At 47.6% G+C, this 17626-nt stretch overlaps 1 protein-coding gene across 1 annotated transcript in view; it reads left to right on the forward strand.

Annotated features, from left to right (window-relative positions):
• Window positions 1-17626, forward strand: part of CACNA1B (calcium channel, voltage-dependent, N type, alpha 1B subunit) — a 326950-nt gene that overhangs the window by 188045 nt on the left and 121279 nt on the right. The window contains exons 10-14 of the mRNA XM_009994349.1: window positions 1266-1322; window positions 1946-1987; window positions 3920-3976; window positions 7810-8019; window positions 16755-16867. Of these exons, the coding sequence (XP_009992651.1) occupies window positions 1266-1322; window positions 1946-1987; window positions 3920-3976; window positions 7810-8019; window positions 16755-16867 (479 nt within the window). The remainder of the gene's footprint in view (window positions 1-1265; window positions 1323-1945; window positions 1988-3919; window positions 3977-7809; window positions 8020-16754; window positions 16868-17626) is intronic.

The following is a 17626-nucleotide window of genomic DNA, read 5'->3' on the forward strand; positions in this document are numbered from 1 at the left end:
AAGGCTTGTGTGGTAGCTCTGATCCCTTCAATATTCTTCCAGGCAGCTTTCAGCTACACAGTTTGATGTTTGGCCTGTGGTTATTGTGGTGGGGTTTTTTAGGTTGTTTTTTTTGTTTGGTTTGGGTTGTTTTAAGCCTTCCATCTAGGCTGCCTTAGATGGACTTTACAGCACAATTTTGTGGGAGCAAAGTGTCAGATGATTTAGTAAGATCCCAAAGTCCATTTTTGCCAAACCTGTGAAAGAATTTGTCATTTGGAGTAATACAAGGAAGTGTGTAGTTTACCAGCTGCCAACTCAGTATTTGGTTTGCTTTGGTTTGTCCTTTAGAAGAAAGCCCTGATAGAATTTTACAGCAGCAAACTTAAATCTGTGCTTCAAACTGGATGGACTGTGTATGGGTTCCAGTAGCAGCACAGTCAGTGTGTGCTGCATATTGACTTGGGTGATGACATTTGCATTGTGAAACCTCAGGAAATTTGGTTGCCTTTCATGTAAATAATGAGTCCGTTGCGAGGTGGGTTTTTTTTAGCATTTTCTGAATTTATTTTTTTTACTGTAGGAAAGTATCAACTTGAATGTTGGAGATGAGTTATACAGCAAAGGAAAACCAAGAGTGGTGATCTTGCACGTATTGCTCAACCTGAGCAGTGCTGGTTAGAATTCCCTCGTGGTTACTTTGCTGTGGATTTTATTTGGACAAAGATTTATGCAATGGCTATTTGGGGACATCCTGTCCCCTGTGGCATGCAGCAGCCAGCTCTGCTTTCCACACCCTGTGTCTTGAGACAGATTTGTTTCCCCTGGGTTGAAGTCCTGGTCTTGTTGATGGAGGCAAAAGAGCAGCAATGGCTGTAGAGCATCTTCCATCCTCAGTGTCTCCAATGTGGCTGGGCATGAGGGATCGTCCTCTGGCTTGTGGAGCCCTGTGGTCTTCTTTGGGTCTGAAGAAAGGTTCTGGTTCTCCAGATAGCTGGGTAAAGAAACTGGAGTGGGTCACTCATTGTGAAGAGGGAAATCATGGAGGAAGGGCTACGGTTTTCCAGTGCCTGGTCTGGCCTCCTTGCCCTGTGTAAGAGTAGCACAGGGTAAGAAACCTGGCTCTCTGAGCCATCCTTTCCTCCACAGATGTGGTGTCACTGGGTGGTACTATGGGGGGTGGTTGGTGGCAGCTGGGACAGAAACCTGCTCCATCCAGCTCAGCTGCTTTTGGCGCGGGGATGTGGTCAGTCTGAGGTTGAACCTGGTCCGTTTTCTTTCTACAGAGGAGGTTATGCTGGCAGAGGAAGACAAGAACGCAGAAGAGAAGTCTCCTCTGGACGGTAGGTTGTTTTGCTGTGCAGTTTTTCTCCTGTGGCACCCGAGGTTGAGCTGCTGAACGCCGACACCAGGAGGGTGCGAGGAGCACCCTCGTGCATGCGCTTGGCATCCGTCGGGCCAAAGAGCCCCTGCTCCCGTACCGGGTCTTTTTGAGGTTGCAGGTGGCTGAGGAGCAGTTATGTGACACTCCACTCCGGGCTGGGGACCTGCCCTCGGGGTCTGTCAGTGCCTGTGCTGCCCGCAAGGTGCTGGGGCAGCCGCCGAGCTGTGCCCGGCGCGGCTGGCGGTGGCAGGGCTGGGCTGCAGCAGGGACCGAGAGGAGGCAGGGCTCTAAACCGAGGTTTTCCAAACGGATTCGACAAAGAGGCTAAGACCCCTGTTCCTTGTAAGCAGTAAGACATAACAGGGTGTGGTGATCCTACCTGCCGACGCGTGACTTCGGCCGCAGCGGGGGCCGCTCTCCCTGTGCCCCCCAGGACCCCTGAGCTCTTTAGGGCGCGACAGCCGAGTCGAAGTTCAGCGAAAGGTTCTTCCCTCTCCCTTTTCTGACCATCTTTCGTCCTCCCATGTCTCCTTCCTTTCCCCTTCCCCTCCCTTTCCCCCCTCTTTTGTTTTTCTCCTCCAGCTCACAGGCAGGGGCGGACTAGCAGCGGCAGCAGCTACAACAGTGAGTGCTCTGCAACATCACCAGGGGCTCAGGTGGCACAGGGGGGCAGTGCTTCTCCTTCCCCCCACCCTCCCCGAATGCCCAGGTCACCGGTGCTGGTTCCCGGGGTGGTTTTTGCACCTTTGCTCCGAGCCACGCGGCTCCTTGTGCCGGGGTGACCTGCGCTCGAGGAGGACTCGGGGATGGAAGAGCTGGGGCTGCAGAAGGTCAGGGCTTGAGGTGTGCTTGGCAAATCTTGGTGTGTCTGCCTGGGTGTGTGGACGTGCGGCTGGGGAAGTTTGTCCGGCCACGTGGGTGCAGCCAGGGTTGTTTTAGGCTCAAGCTGAAATGAGTATCTGGAGGAGTAGGCTGAAAATCCAAGTGGTGAAGCAAACTAGAGGTGAGTCCAGCCCATGGAGTAAAGACCCAGGTATACTGAGGCTCCCTCCATACTAGGAAGCTAAAGGAGTCCAACAACATTCCCAGACTTGAAGCCAACTGGTGCAGAGCAGCCCACATCTACTCCCGTAAATGATCTTAGTCTCCAAAGCCAAAAGGCTGTTGCATCCAAGGAGCCTGTAGAGTTGGCAAAACCTAATTGCTAAACATGTGCAGGCGTTAAGCAGGGGAGAAGAGAAAGAAGAAGATGCTCAATTCATGCCAGAGAGCATTGTAAAACTTTACTCCCCAGGGCCGATTATGTTCCAGTGCTGGGGATGGCCCTGGATGTGCTGGAGTGTACTGGGACAGATGCAGCCTGAAGGACTCCAAAGCTGAGACTGAGGATTCAGCCTCCTGCTGGGTGGGGAAGAAAAGAGCAAAAGCAGTTATTTGCCAAAAATTGGCTCCAGGTCACAGGTTCAGAGCATCCTCTCCAAACCCCAGTGATGTTCTGGGTGTTGCCTTGAAGTGACAGAAGCACCAACGCTTGTCTTGGCCGTGCATCCGTTTCCCTGTGGAGGCAGGGAAAGCTGTGTAGAGTGAGGGGGGCTTCTCACGTGAGCCCCCTCCCCACACCCTCCACTTGTGCAGTCGTTGCAGAGTGAGTGGTTTTGCTGTGTGTGCCTACTGAACAGTACGTATCACCACACCGTGGGGTGTCTTACTGCTGATAGCAAATGGTGCTTAGTTACTGTATGTCTTGAGGCTGTTACCAAACTGTATCAACCTATCTTTTTCTGCTAGTTCTCGAGGTCTTTCAGGTAGGTGGTGATGGGAGCAGTGTCCATGCTGGTCCTACCTTAATTAACCCTTGTGCACTGGGTGAGCAGTGCAGACCTCTCCCAGCCTTAGGCTGCAGTTCTCTCTCCCTACCAAGTAAATCGGTGTGACAACATTTGCCCTCCCCACCAAACATCCTGTTGGACAAAGTGTTTTCAAAGAGTTATGACATCCCCAGAGGGAAGGAATTGTACAGTGGGTGCTATTAAGATTATGCTCACTGGTTTGTGGCAGTTGCTTTTGATGTGGCACTTCTGCTCCTTAAGGCTTGCTCGGTGATAAACTGCATCCCGGCACCATAAATGCTAACTTCTTAATGGTGCACAATGTAAACACCATTAATGTTTTTAATGGCTAGAAGCACTCATCTCCTAACCCACGGGGGCTCAGAAAGATCCAGTGTCCCTGCCCAGCCTTTCTGCTGTACTAAAAGGTCCAGCAGCTGTGGTGACTACCCCAACACCCCCTGCCTCCTGCAACTGCTGGGCTGCAGTCTAAGCATGCAAACCTGTGCCTGGCAAACCTGCAAGGTCCAGAAGGTCAAATAAATAAAGGACCCTGACATCTAAGCCCTACAAAGTTGTAGGTTGTCTGACTTGTTTCAGCTTCCCCTAATGTGACAACTTGAAGCTGGCACTGGGAAGCAAATGGTGACCCTGGAGAGTGAAGGGAGGGGGAGATAAAATCCACTCTGAATGTTCACGGGGTATTTTCTCTTTAATTTGCACACAGTGTTGAAAAGAGCTGCAATAAAGAAGAGCAAAAATGACCTGATTCATGCTGAAGAAGGTGAGGACCATTTCACAGACATTTGCTCTGTTGGTGAGTACTGGCTTCGCATTCCCTGAGGTTTAGTTCTCCACCTGAATGGGTTCTTGGCACGTTTCCTCTGAGCAGTTTGTTGCTCCAGAAGCTGCAGGTTCAAGGAGGACAGTTATGCCTGCTCCTGCAGCAGCACTCAACTTACCAAAGCTAATGGCTTGGTGGCTTCACCCTCTTGTCATGCTGCCCTGCTCAGCTATTGCATGCTGCACCCCTTGGAAAAGCCCTGCTTGGAGAATCCATGCTGTGTTGGCCAGGCTGTGGTTCTGCTTGGAACATGCTCGTTTATGGTAATGAAGCCTAAATATGTCAAATGATGCTGCTAAACCTCATCTGTTGTGGGGAGGAGAGGAAGTGGACACTTAGTCACATCTGCCACTAAAGCATGGTATATAGCTCTGCAGCCTTTACTGTGTGGGGAGATTGGGACAGTGGCCCTGAGTCTCTCAGTCTTGCCTTAGAAAAACATTTGAAAGCAATTCATCACATTTTTAAAGGCAAATGTGGAGATAAACACTTGTGTACCTGCAATTACCTGCATACCTGGAAAGAGAGTGCAGCACTGATGGTGGGAGTTTGGTATCTTTGGCCCTGGAGAACAGAGCAGTGTCGGGATGCAGAGGTGCTGCTGGTTTTGGAGCCAGCAGGGAGAGCTGGTCCCTCTGGCAGAGTTGCCAGTAGAAAGGCAGGAGCTGGTCTAGGTGAGGGGGGAGACAGGCTGAGAGCAGACAGCACCCTGAGAGGAGCTCTCTGGACATCAGCAGAAAGACTTTCCAGGCCTGGGCTTTTACTTGCTGTCTGGGGAGACATCTTCCTGCCTGCTTTGGAGTTAGCTCTGTGCTTCTTCCTGTCCCTGATGTTGGAGCCTGGGTTTTGTTTTGCTGCTGAAGCAGCAGATGTTCTCATTATCTCCCAAAGAACTGCCTTGGCACCCCAGTTACCACAAAGCAGCAAATCCTGGATGCAGAAGAGCAGCAGCACAAACAGTACATTTGAGAGTATGTGTCTGTACATCCGTGTGAGCACCAGTGCCTCAAATGCTCTTTGGAATTCTGTCATTAACATTTAAAGAGATGACAGCTGCTGCTGGATCCCCTCCCCTCCTTTCAATGAAGACCTGGTTGCAGCAAATGAGTGTTTCTCAGCACATCACGGACACCATCACCCACTGCTGAACTGCCCCAATCCCCCAGGCTGCAGATTTTGTGACTGAACTGCTGACACCTCTATGAGGGGGTTGTTGTTGAAAGAGGGGAAGAAAAATGCAGCAACAGCGGGCATTTTGGTTTTTGTTTCATTCCGGGCAGCTCAGCTCCCTGCGTGGATAACAAGGATCGGTCCTTTTGGTGGCCCATTTGTTCATGGTTGCTAATCATGATGAGATCTTTGCATTCATATCCAAGTCCCTCCAGGCTCTGGGCACCCATGCCACGCAAACAGATCTTTGGAGTCAGGGTTTCAGGTGGCAACGGATGACGGAGCATCTGGACTCGGGGCTGATCTGATGCGGAGCTGGGAACTGTCTCGGGAGCAGATGGCAGGGAAAATAACAGCAGTGCTTTCCACCTTCTGCGAGTGGTTCACCCACTTGGGGAAAGTGTTTTTGCTTTTGGTTTGTGGTGCGAGGCAGAGAAGAAGAAATGGATAAAGCAGCTAGTGCTGCAGGCTCCTGAAAAGGCTGAAACTCTGCATAATATCAACAATCAGATCATATGGGCAATTACGCATAACGAAGCTGTTTTTGAGAAGAGGGTTTTTTGGATGGTTTCCTATAATGTCTTTGCTGATGGGAGCATAAGGAGGGGGGAAGAATGAACAACACAATTACTGAGTGCAACGTGAAGATGAGGGGTAGACACTTTGACAGGTCTCTTGCTGGCTGTTGGCTGAATGTGTGCTCTTTAATTCAAACACAGATGCCTCAATGAGCCTTATAATTGTGTTCTAAAGCTCCATAGTGGTAAACAATTCCTAGTGTGTTCTCTGGAGTTATTTTTAACATTTATTCTTTTCTTTTGCCCTAACTCTCAGCCTTTCTTTCTGCACTAGTAAAGTCAGCAGTAGGTGCTGGTTCCTTCTGCCTTCCCACTCTCCACGCTGTAACAGCCACGGGACCCTGTCTTGATTGCCAGACAGAGAACTCTGGAGAAGTGGATGCTTTCTACTTTTAGATCAGTTGAAATACTGCTGCTTTTATTTTCTGGAAGATCAGCAGAGCCAGCAGAGAGGGGACAAAAGGGCAGCAGACTATTCCCACGTGCATCTGAGAGTATAGATTGGCTTGAAAATCTGAGAGGTGTTAACCTGCTAATGAGTGTGACAATAAGGTGGTGTCTTAACCTCTGGTTCATTTTGTTGTCTTAAAGCAGCAGAGAAGCACCATGATTAGTATTATTTATTTATTTATTTTTAACTGCTAAAAGGAGGATTATCTGACTTAACAGAACCAGAACACTGAGCTTTTCTGCAAAGAGTTTGCTCAGACCCTGGCCAGGGCCAGCCCTGCACTCAGTGTGTTGGTGGGCAGCCAGAAATGTGAAATGCAAGAACTTGTGTTGCACCTGGGGAGGCTGTGGGGCTTGGAGAGCCCTTTGCTGTCACATGTGGGTGCTTCAGCCTTTCTGTGGGTGCTGGGTTTGTTGTTAATGTGGGATGAAACAGGATGAGATTCCCACCCCTTCCGAGTGGGGAAATGTGAGTGCACCCAAGAACAGAGGCTAGAACACTTGGTTCATGTTACTGAACCATCTCCAGAGGCAGCCCATGCAAGTCACCTGTTCTCAGGGTGCTTGGTCCAAGACAGGACCTGATGTCCTGGTCAGCTCTATCAGCTGGGAGGCTCCATCCCATGATGTGGAAGGACCTTGCTACAAATCACCTTGCTACAAACCATCTCAAAACAAAGCTTGTCTGTGATTTCTGAGGGGTGCCACAGGCAGAGGCCAGCTTGCAGCAACCATGATCTGCTCTGCTTGAAGCAGCATCTGTGGCTGTCACAGAGGACCTCCAAGGGACCTGTGTGTGTCACTCACACATGCCCACTTCTCCTGTCTCAGAGCTGGCTGAAGGTGACTTGTGTATCATTTGTTTGAACAGTGCCTGTTGCCACAGGGGGAGAGCTTATATTAGAAATAGTTTCTTCCATCAGGTTCCTAATATTAAAGGAGTTGACTCTTTTCCAAGGTTTCAGGCCAGACTCCAAACATAGCTGATACAGGCAGAACTGGTACAAATGAGTAGCTGTGTCCAAAACTTGATGCATGGAGGCAGATTGAGCCCTCTGCAGTAGAAATATTTGAAGATGGAGAGTAAAATGAGGAGATTTCACCCAGTTCAGTGGTACGGGTTGGGCCTTGGTCCTTGGTCCTTGGAGCAGGGGAAACTGGCAACAAGAAAGCTGCCACCCAGCTCCAAGAGGGTGTGATCCACACCACGGGCAGAAACACCACTGTGCCTGGTGCTTTCTATCCTTCCCAGTCAACCAGCAACCTGAACGTTTTGTATTAAAGTGGAAAAATCAGGATCGTTTCAAAGGCTTGGAAGCCCAGTTTCTTTAGGTGAGCATTTAGGTGAATATTTTTCTTTAGCTGAGCATTCATTCATGAAGTTGTAAACCCCCAACCTTCATGCCTCATGAAGTCATTGCAAGCAAGATGCCCTTGCTCTGCCCATACTCAGTGTGCCCAGCTTCCTGCTCAGCCCTGTTGCTGGTGTTTGGGAGAGGGTCCGTGTGCCCAGGAACCTCCTCCAGCCTTTCACCTGCTGGGATGTGGTGTTTGTGACTCTTTTTTCTGTCCCAGGGTCTCCTTTTGCCCGTGCCAGTTTGAAGAGTGGGAAGAATGAGAGCTCATCCTACTTCAGGAGGAAAGAGAAAATGTTCCGGTTCTTCATTCGGCGCATGGTGAAAGCTCAGAGCTTCTACTGGATTGTCCTCTGTGTGGTGGCCCTCAACACCCTCTGCGTTGCCATGGTACACTACGACCAGCCAGAGAAGCTCACCACTGCCCTGTGTGAGTACTCAGGACTCCACTTTTCTTCTAGTGAGGCCTTGAATTCTGATCACCCCGAGCGCTGCTGTCACACCCCAAAAGGTCTGGTTCTTGGCTTCCCCAGTCTCTTTTGAAGGAGGGTCAGAAATGCATAAATTCTAGTAATTCAAGAGTAAACAGAGAATCATAGAATGGTTTGGGTTCAAAGGGACCTTAAAGATCATCTCATCCCACCCCCCCTGCCATGGGCAGGGACACCTCCCACCAGCCCAGGCTGCTCCAAGCCCCATCCAACCTGCCCTTCAACACTGCCAGGGATGGGGCAGCCACAGCTTCCCTGGACAACCTGGGCCAGGCTCTCCCCACCCTCCTAGTGAAGAATTTTCTCCCAATGTCTAATCTACATTTCACTTATTCCAGTTTTAACCCATTACCCCTTGTCCTCTCAATTCAGAAAAAATCCACTGGGACACGATACTATTTTGAGATGGGAATATGACCCTAAACATCAGCTGCAGCTTCAGATTCAACCACATTTAAATCTTGTCACATGGCAGAAAGATTTGTTCTTCATCAGATTTTAAGAGAGAGGAAATGGGTCTGTACTTGGGTACAGGCAGGTTGCTCTGGTTAACCATCATTTGCCCAGAGATCTGCAGGTTTCCCACCACTTTGCAGCTGATTTGCATCCACAGGAGGTGTCTGTGGTGGACATACCTGAGTCTCTGCCAGCTCAGATGTCCCTGGGCTACCTGGGAGACAAAACTATCTATCTGTGCTTATAGAATCATGCACTAATACACTCCTGTTGAAGAAGTGTTGCCATGGTCTTTGAAAGGTTGCAACTTTACAAAAGGTTTGTTCTCATCATTGTGGCTTCCTCTTGAGTTGTGTGATTCCTTCCTTTCTGGTGTGTGATGAGATGGGAGAGAGATCATGGTACCATTCTGTGAAAATAGAGATCATACCATAACAGAAGATTATACCAGATTTGTGCAAAAGCTTCTATTTTAGCTTGGTTCCTGTGGCCACCTCTCAGTTAATGCTTCAGGCAGTCTAGAAGTACTTTTGAAGTATTGTTTGTTTTGTTTAGTTGTGGGTTTGTTGGTTGGTTGGTTTTTTTCATTGCCTATTTTTGGCTCCATGATGAATCATGAACAGGCAGGTTTTTGCAGTCAGAGCCTTTAGCCTCACAGTGTTACTCTGAGGTTGCAAAGTTGCTCACAAAGCCTCCTTTGAAGAAATGTGGAAGGTGAGGGACAGAGCTTTTTGTTTCTTTGGAGGGAGGTTGTAGGATGTGACTCCCAGAGCTGGAAAACTTGTGGAAATTGGTAAGGTAAGAACACGGTGACACTGAGGGTGGCACAAAGCAAGAGTTTCCTTCTGAAGGGAAGGTTGGAGAGCTTGTTCCTGGAAGACAGAGCCTTTCTGACTCTTTACATTGGCCAGGATTAAGTCTCTTGTTCAGCACCTTGATTTTCAGATGTGGGTAGTTCAGCATTTGTGAAGTAAAACTGAAGCAAGTGAACAGAAGACCAGGAAAAATTATTCCAAAATATTTCAAACCTTCCAACTTTATAACGTTTGCTTAAATGATTAAAGATAGATATCTACCTATTTTTCCTTGATTTCTGTATAAATGAGATACTTAAATTCTATCTCCAGATCTTCAGGTCTTTATTATAAGGAAAAAAACATCTTTTGAAGTGTTTTTTTAATAGACCTAAAAGGTCAAGAACCCTGGCTGCTCCAACTTCAAAAAACTCCCTATTAATGTTTGCTGAATATTTAATACCACCAGGTAACTGGAGCTATGATGAGAGGTGTATAAGAAGAACAGAAATTTCTTTCAACTTTGGTTTGGTTTGGGTTTGTTTGGGGCTTCTTTTTTTGGTAAGATTTAGACTGCAAAGAGAAATGGGTTTACACAGAGAAGTCAGTCCTGATTATTCATTTCCTCAATTTAACTGAGGAAATAATAAGCTGGATTGGCAGAGTAATCAGAAGTTGGAGGCTTAGGATTTCCTCTTGAATTAGGACTAAGTGTCTAGAAAAAAACTCCTGCTTTAAATCTTCAGATTTATAAACTCATTTTGGGAACACCTCATCCTGTGACTTTTCTGAGGGAACATGAAGAAAACCATGAGGCAGCAACTTCCACTTCATATTCACGTGAGATCACAAATAGGTTTTTTAATAGAATGAAAGTTACACCTCCAGGTGGGGATTGTGTCTGTGACAGAACCCACAATTTAGGGTCCCAACCTACCTCAGATGAAGACAAAATATATGAAAGGTTGAAATTCTGTTGTGCCTGGGATCAGGGATTGGGGTGGGTCCTCCTCTCAGGAGCTCTGCGTCTGCCCAGAGCTGTGAGTGGTTTCAGAAACACTTGGGTAACATGCAGGAATTCCTTGGTGCTGAGATACCACCTAGCTAAGAATGAGGGGTCCCTTGAATGGAAAAGTCAGAAAAACACCAAAAAAAGGTGTTCTTGGGAATTCAGTCCTCAGCTTCTTTCCAGCATTCCTGGGTCTCATCTGCCCTGTCTCCATCTTCCTATAATTTCACCACCGTTTTCTTGTCAGACTTCAGTGTCCTTTGTCCATAAGGAAACACCTGGAGAGATGTTTTTTTCAAATGAAACCCTTAGATTTACTAAAATTGAAAAGAGAAGTGGCCACAGATAAGTGGCCCTCACTGTAACTGCTGAGGGGCAGCACAGAAGTGAGTCCTGGACAAAACTAGAATATCTGAGGAGCTGCAGGTTTGGTGGATGTTCCCACGTAGGTGTAAACATTGGGTCTTTCACTGGAGGGCTACAAGATTTGCCACTGTGACATAAAGGATTAAAAGCCAGGGATGCAGAATGATTGGTCATCATGGAAATTCTAAGATACTCTAGATAATTATCTTTGTTTTGGTGTTTTTTTTCAAAGAGAGTTTTCTCCAGGCCAAGAAGCAGAGGTGCCATGGGTTCATTCTGGCCTATCTTACTGCAAAGTGTAATGGAAACTCTTGGAAGAAACATGTTTGAATGGAATATGAGAACTAAGATCTTCTGAGAACTGTCCTCTCAAAAGCCTTACAACCTCTACCTCTTCAATTAGAGTTCCTCCCAACCCTCCCAGCTCATCAGGATGATGAGCTGTAGTGTTGGATTCACACCTGCCTTTGCATTGGTAGCAAGCTAGAGGTTCCTGCCCACTTTTCTGGGGAAGTTATAGTTTTCATAGCATAATCTTCCCTACTGATCTGAAGTTTCATCTTGAGTGCAGGGAATATTTTATATCTTAAGGTACAGGGGACTTTGTGTGGACTTAACAGGTTGTTTTGCTATTGGAGATACGGTAAGAGAGGACTTGGTCCCTCTCACTCCTGCCTGCACCACATGGTAGCCAGCCTGGTTGACCCTGCAGTAAACACATTTACCTGGCTGTGGTTTAGTCCTCCAGGAGAGCTCCTTGAAATTCCTGTCCTGCCCAGGATTTGTGCACAAATCCCTCAGATAGAGGCAGAACGAGATATGACAAACCCAGGGGATTTTAAACAGCTCCTGGAAATATTTGGCAAAATCCTTTAACTGTAAGAGTGACAGAGCTTAAAAATGGCTTTAAAGTTAATCCCTGGTGAGTGAATTTTGCTACAGAGAAGCAGGACTTGGCTGGTCTGATGGAGAGCAAGAGAGAAGTCGCCAATTCTAATTATGTTGCTTCATGGAAGGTGCTTAGAAATGAACTGAGGAGGAGTTTTGGGAACTGTAGCAGTGGGTAAAGTCTGGGAGGATCTGCTAAACTCTGAAACTCTGCCCAGGCACCTCTGATTCAATTAGACCTGTCCCTCGGGGGAAAAGTTTAATTACATTACAAATTAATTTTACTTAAAGAATGGTTGGTAAAATCCTAGGGGTCTGTGCTGCTTCATTTTCCCCTTGGTCTTTTCTTTTTAACTTCTCTGTTCTTAAATTGTTCTGATTAGCTTTCTCAGCTTGACATCCACGTGGCTGCAAACCTCTCTGGAAAAGGAGCAGTAGGAGCTCCAGAGAGGGGCTTGGGATTTCTTTAGTCCTCCTGAAAGAGTTGGTGAGACATTATTTTAATTCTTGGGGTGGGATGAATACAGGGCACAATTTGTGCCCCTGTGATTAGCCTCAAATTGGATCAGAGGTTTTCCCTCTCTGTATGGAAAGGACCCCAGTGTCAACTTGCAGCAGGAGTTTTCTCATCCTGCACATAGACACTTGGTGTGTTCTGCTCATGAAGCACCAACCTTTGGTTAAACAGGTTGCAGATCCTTATCAAAATATGTATTTCATGCAGCCACCCATGATTATCATCTGTTTGCCTTCATTTCCACCATTGTTAGTGTTTTCAGAAAGAACAGGCTCCTGTCAGAAGCCACCTCTGGAATCTAGCCTAGAAAATCGTAACAGAGATCTAGTAGCAGCCAAGATACCTCTTCACCCAAGGACAACAAACCAAATCCCTGTTGTGGGCACACCGTGGAGATGCAGCACAAAGGGACTGTCAGGCAGGACTGTCCATTTTCAAAATACCTGTGATACCTTGAGCAGAAGTTGGACGCCTGATGTGGAGGCAGCTGAAGGCATTGGTGTGCCCTGTGCTGTGCAGGAGGCAGCAGAAGTGGTGCTGCTGGTGGTCTCCTCTTCCTCTGGCTAAAGCTGGGGACGAAGGCTGGAACCAGAGCTCCCTTGCCTCCCCAGGGTGGGATCTGGGGGTCATTGTGAGAAGGTTTCAGGATTGGATCAGTAAAGTTTCACATGGCCTTCTCTGCCCTTCATGAAGTAGCTCTCTCCTTTTTTCTCCAGCGAACACTAGAGTGATCCTTAAGTTGCTCCTCAGTTTATATCTGTGTGAGAACAAGATCCAGAATGTCTCCTTTCTAATAAATACACTATTTGAAAACAGTATTTTAATGATGATGGCCTGGGAATGTCTCCCATGTGTGCCTGACAATGCTGAACCATGTCTTTGGTGCAATTGGGCCTTTTTGGATGATGCTTTTTACCTTTGAACTAGATAGCCAGCTCCCTCTGGGCATAAATGTGGAGCATTTGCAATTGCAAGGAAAAGACTTTCTGAAGCAAGAATATTTCTTTGTCTGCTGAACTTCTCATGTCTGCTTTGTCAAGGAGAAGGAAGTTAGACTGGGCTGAGGTTCTCCTCCTGGTTGGCTTAATGTGTGAGGAGAATGAAGAGAAAGAACCAAAGCAATAGGCTTGGTACCTGCTCCTAATGACATTGGACTGCAAGACAGGACAGAAATGGAATAAATCCAAGGGTGATTGACTAAAAAGAGCTGCTAACTGTCTAATTCAAACGTATGGGGCAAAAAGTTGCTAACATGGCCTTTGCCAATAGCACAGATTTGAAATTAAATAAGAGTATTTGTATCAAAGTTCTTTTCCTGAAATCACATTATAAAATGCTTCTGCTTAAGGCAGATTAAATTACATGTAAGGTCTGAATACCAGGAGGTCCAGACAATGAAATTGCATTTTCAATTATATGGGCAGGGCCATGTCAGAAGAAATTGTGTCTCTGATCCATCTGCTGGAGAAGCTGATTCATCCTGAGTCAATCCCTTCTGCCCAGGGAGTCATTAGGTCTGTTTTTTTCCTGCCTCCATCCCTTGTCCTCACAGTGCTGTGACTTGTAGCATCTGGTACCTGCTGAAATACAGCTGATTTGGACTCTGATCTAGATGGAAGTCATCAGCTGTGACAGGACAAGCTGGGTGGTTCTTTCAGGAGCAGCGGAATAAAGTTGTTCTTGCATGTCCTGAGTGTCTCACATTTCCTGTTCCTTGTATTATTTAATCAAATTTTATTTGATTCTGTTTTACTTAGGGCATTTGTTATCTTTTTTTTTTTTTCCCTGTGATGTTCTGGTTTTATATGTGTGTTTGCAGGATGTGTCAGTCTGATGATGGAAAATTGCACTTGTTGATACCTGGGTTTTGTTGGTACCTCTGCTGGGTTGGTGACTGAACACTAATCCTTGTTTCTTTCCTCCTTTTTCTCCTTGAAATGGTGGTAATAGCCTTGGTGAAGTGTACTGAGACCTGTTGGTGAAAATTATAGTAGAAAATAACCCCCCTATCTGGTGGTTTTGTTATTCTGTGAGAGAACACGGGGTGTATCCCAAATGTAACTCTTGCAGGTGAGCCTGGTGGAGAGATAAGAGGAGAAGCATCTCCCTGCCAGCAGGAGATATGAAGCAGGCAGAGATCACACAATGCTTTCTGCAGGCCTGATCTCCAGCCCCTCCTGTCATTTTACATTTTCCCTGCTAACTCAGCAAAGCCACCCGAGCCAAAGCTTTGGTTTGATGTCACCCCTGGTGACAGGGAGACTGTGCATTGGAGTCATCCCAGTGAGCACGGCTGGGCTTGCTGAGCCTGCAGCCCGGGAGAGGAGTGGGGACATCCCAGCCAGGGAAAGACACATGTCAGCACAAACCCTGCTGCAAACTGTCCCTCTGGGCTGGGGGAGCCAGCAGCAGCAGCACAAACCCTTCCTCCACACCCAGAGAAGATGTGTCTGCTTTACTGGGGGAGTTTTGCCTTCTCTTTCTTACCCTTTCCAAGCACACAGGGTGCAGAATGGAAGGTCAGGATCAGCCCTGGGAGCTTGTTTAAGCTTCTGATTTACAGGGCCAGCTAGTAATGAGTAAGGGTTTTAACATTCTCACTGCTTCACAAGTGTGTTCTTTTTAATTAAATGCAAGGGATTTCAACACCACTGAATGAATGGTTTTTAGCTGTTCTGAATGTTGATATTAATTGATTTGTCAGCCATTTCATATTATGCCTGTCCCTGGTTCACTGGGTCCCTTCCTCACACCCTCTGCTCTCCTACAGCCAGGTGAGTTGCTTGAAACTGTGGGTAACTTGATTCTGGGACCCACTGTTTTGGAGACAACTCTTTGCTTGCTGAGTTGCCCCATGTCAGAAAGGAGAGAAAAGTTGCAAGATGTTGCAGGTGGGACCCTGTTTCTCCAAGCAAATTGCAGGCTCAGAGGGTGAGGGAGTGTGTGTGCTGCTCCTCCTTGTGCCCATGCCCCTGTGGTGGGGCTGATGGAGCCTACCCCTAGGTCCAAAAAAAGCTGAGAACTCAGCAGACCTCATACATGGTCATCTTATTCCTCAACACTTTGCCCTTGATAATGTCCTTTAACGATACTGCTCCTATTTTCAAGGAGAACATATTACATGGTGTAATTGATACTCTCCTGGTACTTTCTCTCCTATTGCAAATGTTGGCACAAGTGTCCTTGTAGGCTCCTCACTGATCTGTAAGAAAACCTTTCTCATTTGGTTCATGTTTCCTGGATTTCAGTGAACCTTATGCTCATGATATTTCACTGCTGTCTTTTGTTTAAAATTGCAACCCCCTTTTTTTAAAATTATTTTTTGATGCTTGAAGCTGTATTTTTTCAGCTCCAAATGGCAGCATCAGTGGGAGATGTTGTGAGGGACCTCAGATGGACCTGGGCCATCCATGCTCCTTTAATGTGAACGTGCCAGGCAGAGAGGGGGGTGAAAGCCACACAGGTTGGAAGGACCCTCCTTCTCTCCTCTTTCCCAGGCACCTTAGCTCAAGCCACATATTGCAGCAGGTTTGCAAAGCACTTGGCACTCAGGATTCCTTGAGATGTTCCTTGCTGTCCATGGGCACCTTTGAGCAAAGTTTGGCTGCATCTTTATCATTCCTGGAATCATGAAGCTGAAATTACAGATGACTTTGCTGTAGCACCTGTGCTGCTACAGCATCTGAGAACCTCCTGGACTGTGCTGAGCAGTGGGATTAACCTCCACCCTTCCCAGTTTGATTCTTTTCCTCATCTTTTCTCCAGAAGGAGATGTTTCCCTTGTCCTAGTTGGTTTGTTTTGGTAGTGTAGAGGGTCTTGCCCTTCTCCTGTTTGTATTCAACATTCTGTTGTTTCTGTTGATGATTGGCCTCCAGATCTAAGCTTGCATAACTTAAAATGCCACAGGCAGTGTTTTCTGTATCTTCCAATCCTAAAAAAACTTGGTGTGGAAATGGAAGTCTCCAGGTATGTTCTTTCTGCCCTTTGTTTCAGCACAGGCGATAAATTTTCCCATCAAAAGCTTCACAGCCAGTTTGCCTGTGAGAGGTGAAGCAGAAGGAAACAGAACTTGTGCTTCCATAATGATGTGGTCATACAGGCATCAGAAAAATCCATGTGGCCACGTGCTACCAGGAGACACAGCAGCTCTGCCTGTCAGCTCTGAGGGGCAGCAGTTTTGTGGGGTGTCGAGATACTTTTATCACGAGAGGAAATTAAAAAAGCTTCCACCTTGCTCCCCAAAAGCTCCCAGACCTGCCAGTCTCATGCAGGTACAGAAACCCCAAGCATCTATTTGCAAAACATGAGCTGTGCAATGAAATGGGACCCTTAGAAATGTCAGCTCCAGAGCTTTGTTTTGAAATTCCTTTGCTCAGATGATGAGAATATGATTTAATGCTCCCATCAGTGTTCCCTCAGCACACATGGAGTGTTGCCTTCAGTTTGTGAGGGATAAATGCAGCTCCTGTGCATATAGAAATCATTATGTGAAACTGTCCTTAGGGCCTTGTTGGTCACTGCAGAAGGATTTTCTTCTGGCAGGAGGCAGTTTGTGTAGTGAGGAACTACCACTGTTCCCCACGTGCAGAGATCCTCCTACCAAGGTCCTGGGGACTGATTGAATCTCTTTTTCCTTCTTCCAGATTTTGCAGAGTTTGTTTTTCTGGGTCTGTTCCTGACCGAGATGTCTTTGAAGATGTATGGACTGGGGCCAAGGAACTACTTCCACTCTTCCTTCAACTGCTTTGACTTTGGGGTGAGCGTGGGGGGTGTGGGTGAAGTGGGGGGCGTTTGGGTGAAGTGGGGTCGTGTGGGTGAAGTGGGGGGCGTTTGGGTGAAGTGGGGTCGTGTGGGTGAAGTGGGGGGCGTTTGGGTGAAGTGGGGTCGTGTGGGTGAAGTGGGGGGCGTTTGGGTGAAGTGGGGTCGTGTGGGTGAAGTGGGGGGCGTTTGGGTGAAGTGGGGTCGTGTGGGTGAAGTGGGGGGCGTTTGGGTGAAGTGGGGTCGTGTGGGTGAAGTGGGGGGCGTTTGGGTGAAGTGGGGTCGTGTGGGTGAAGTGGGGGGCGTTTGGGTGAAGTGGGGTCGTGTGGGTGAAGTGGGGGGCGTTTGGGTGAAGTGGGGTCGTGTGGGTGAAGTGGGGGGCGTTTGGGTGAAGTGGGGTCGTGTGGGTGAAGTGGGGGGCGTTTGGGTGAAGTGGGGTCGTGTGGGTGAAGTGGGGGGCGTTTGGGTGAAGTGGGGTCGTGTGGGTGAAGTGGGGTCGTGTGGGTGAAGTGGGGTGTGTGTGGGGGGTGTGAGTGAAGTGGGGGATGTGGGTAAGGTGTGGAATGAAGTGGAGTGTGTGTGGGGTGTGGGTGAAGTGTGGGGCTCTCCCGTTATTTAGTGGGGCTGGACCTTTAAGGTTGAGCACTGGAATCCATGGGACATGGGGCTGAAAATGTGTGTTTCCTGCTGGGAGCAGTCATTGGATGGATCAGCTGCAGACAAAGGCATAAAGCTTCCCCCAGTTATCTTCTCTTTG

The sequence above is a fragment of the Chaetura pelagica genome, unplaced genomic scaffold, assembly GCF_000747805.2.
Source record: "Chaetura pelagica isolate M959 unplaced genomic scaffold, ChaPel_1.0 scaffold132, whole genome shotgun sequence".
In the NCBI taxonomy this organism is placed as follows: Eukaryota; Metazoa; Chordata; class Aves; order Apodiformes; family Apodidae; genus Chaetura; species Chaetura pelagica.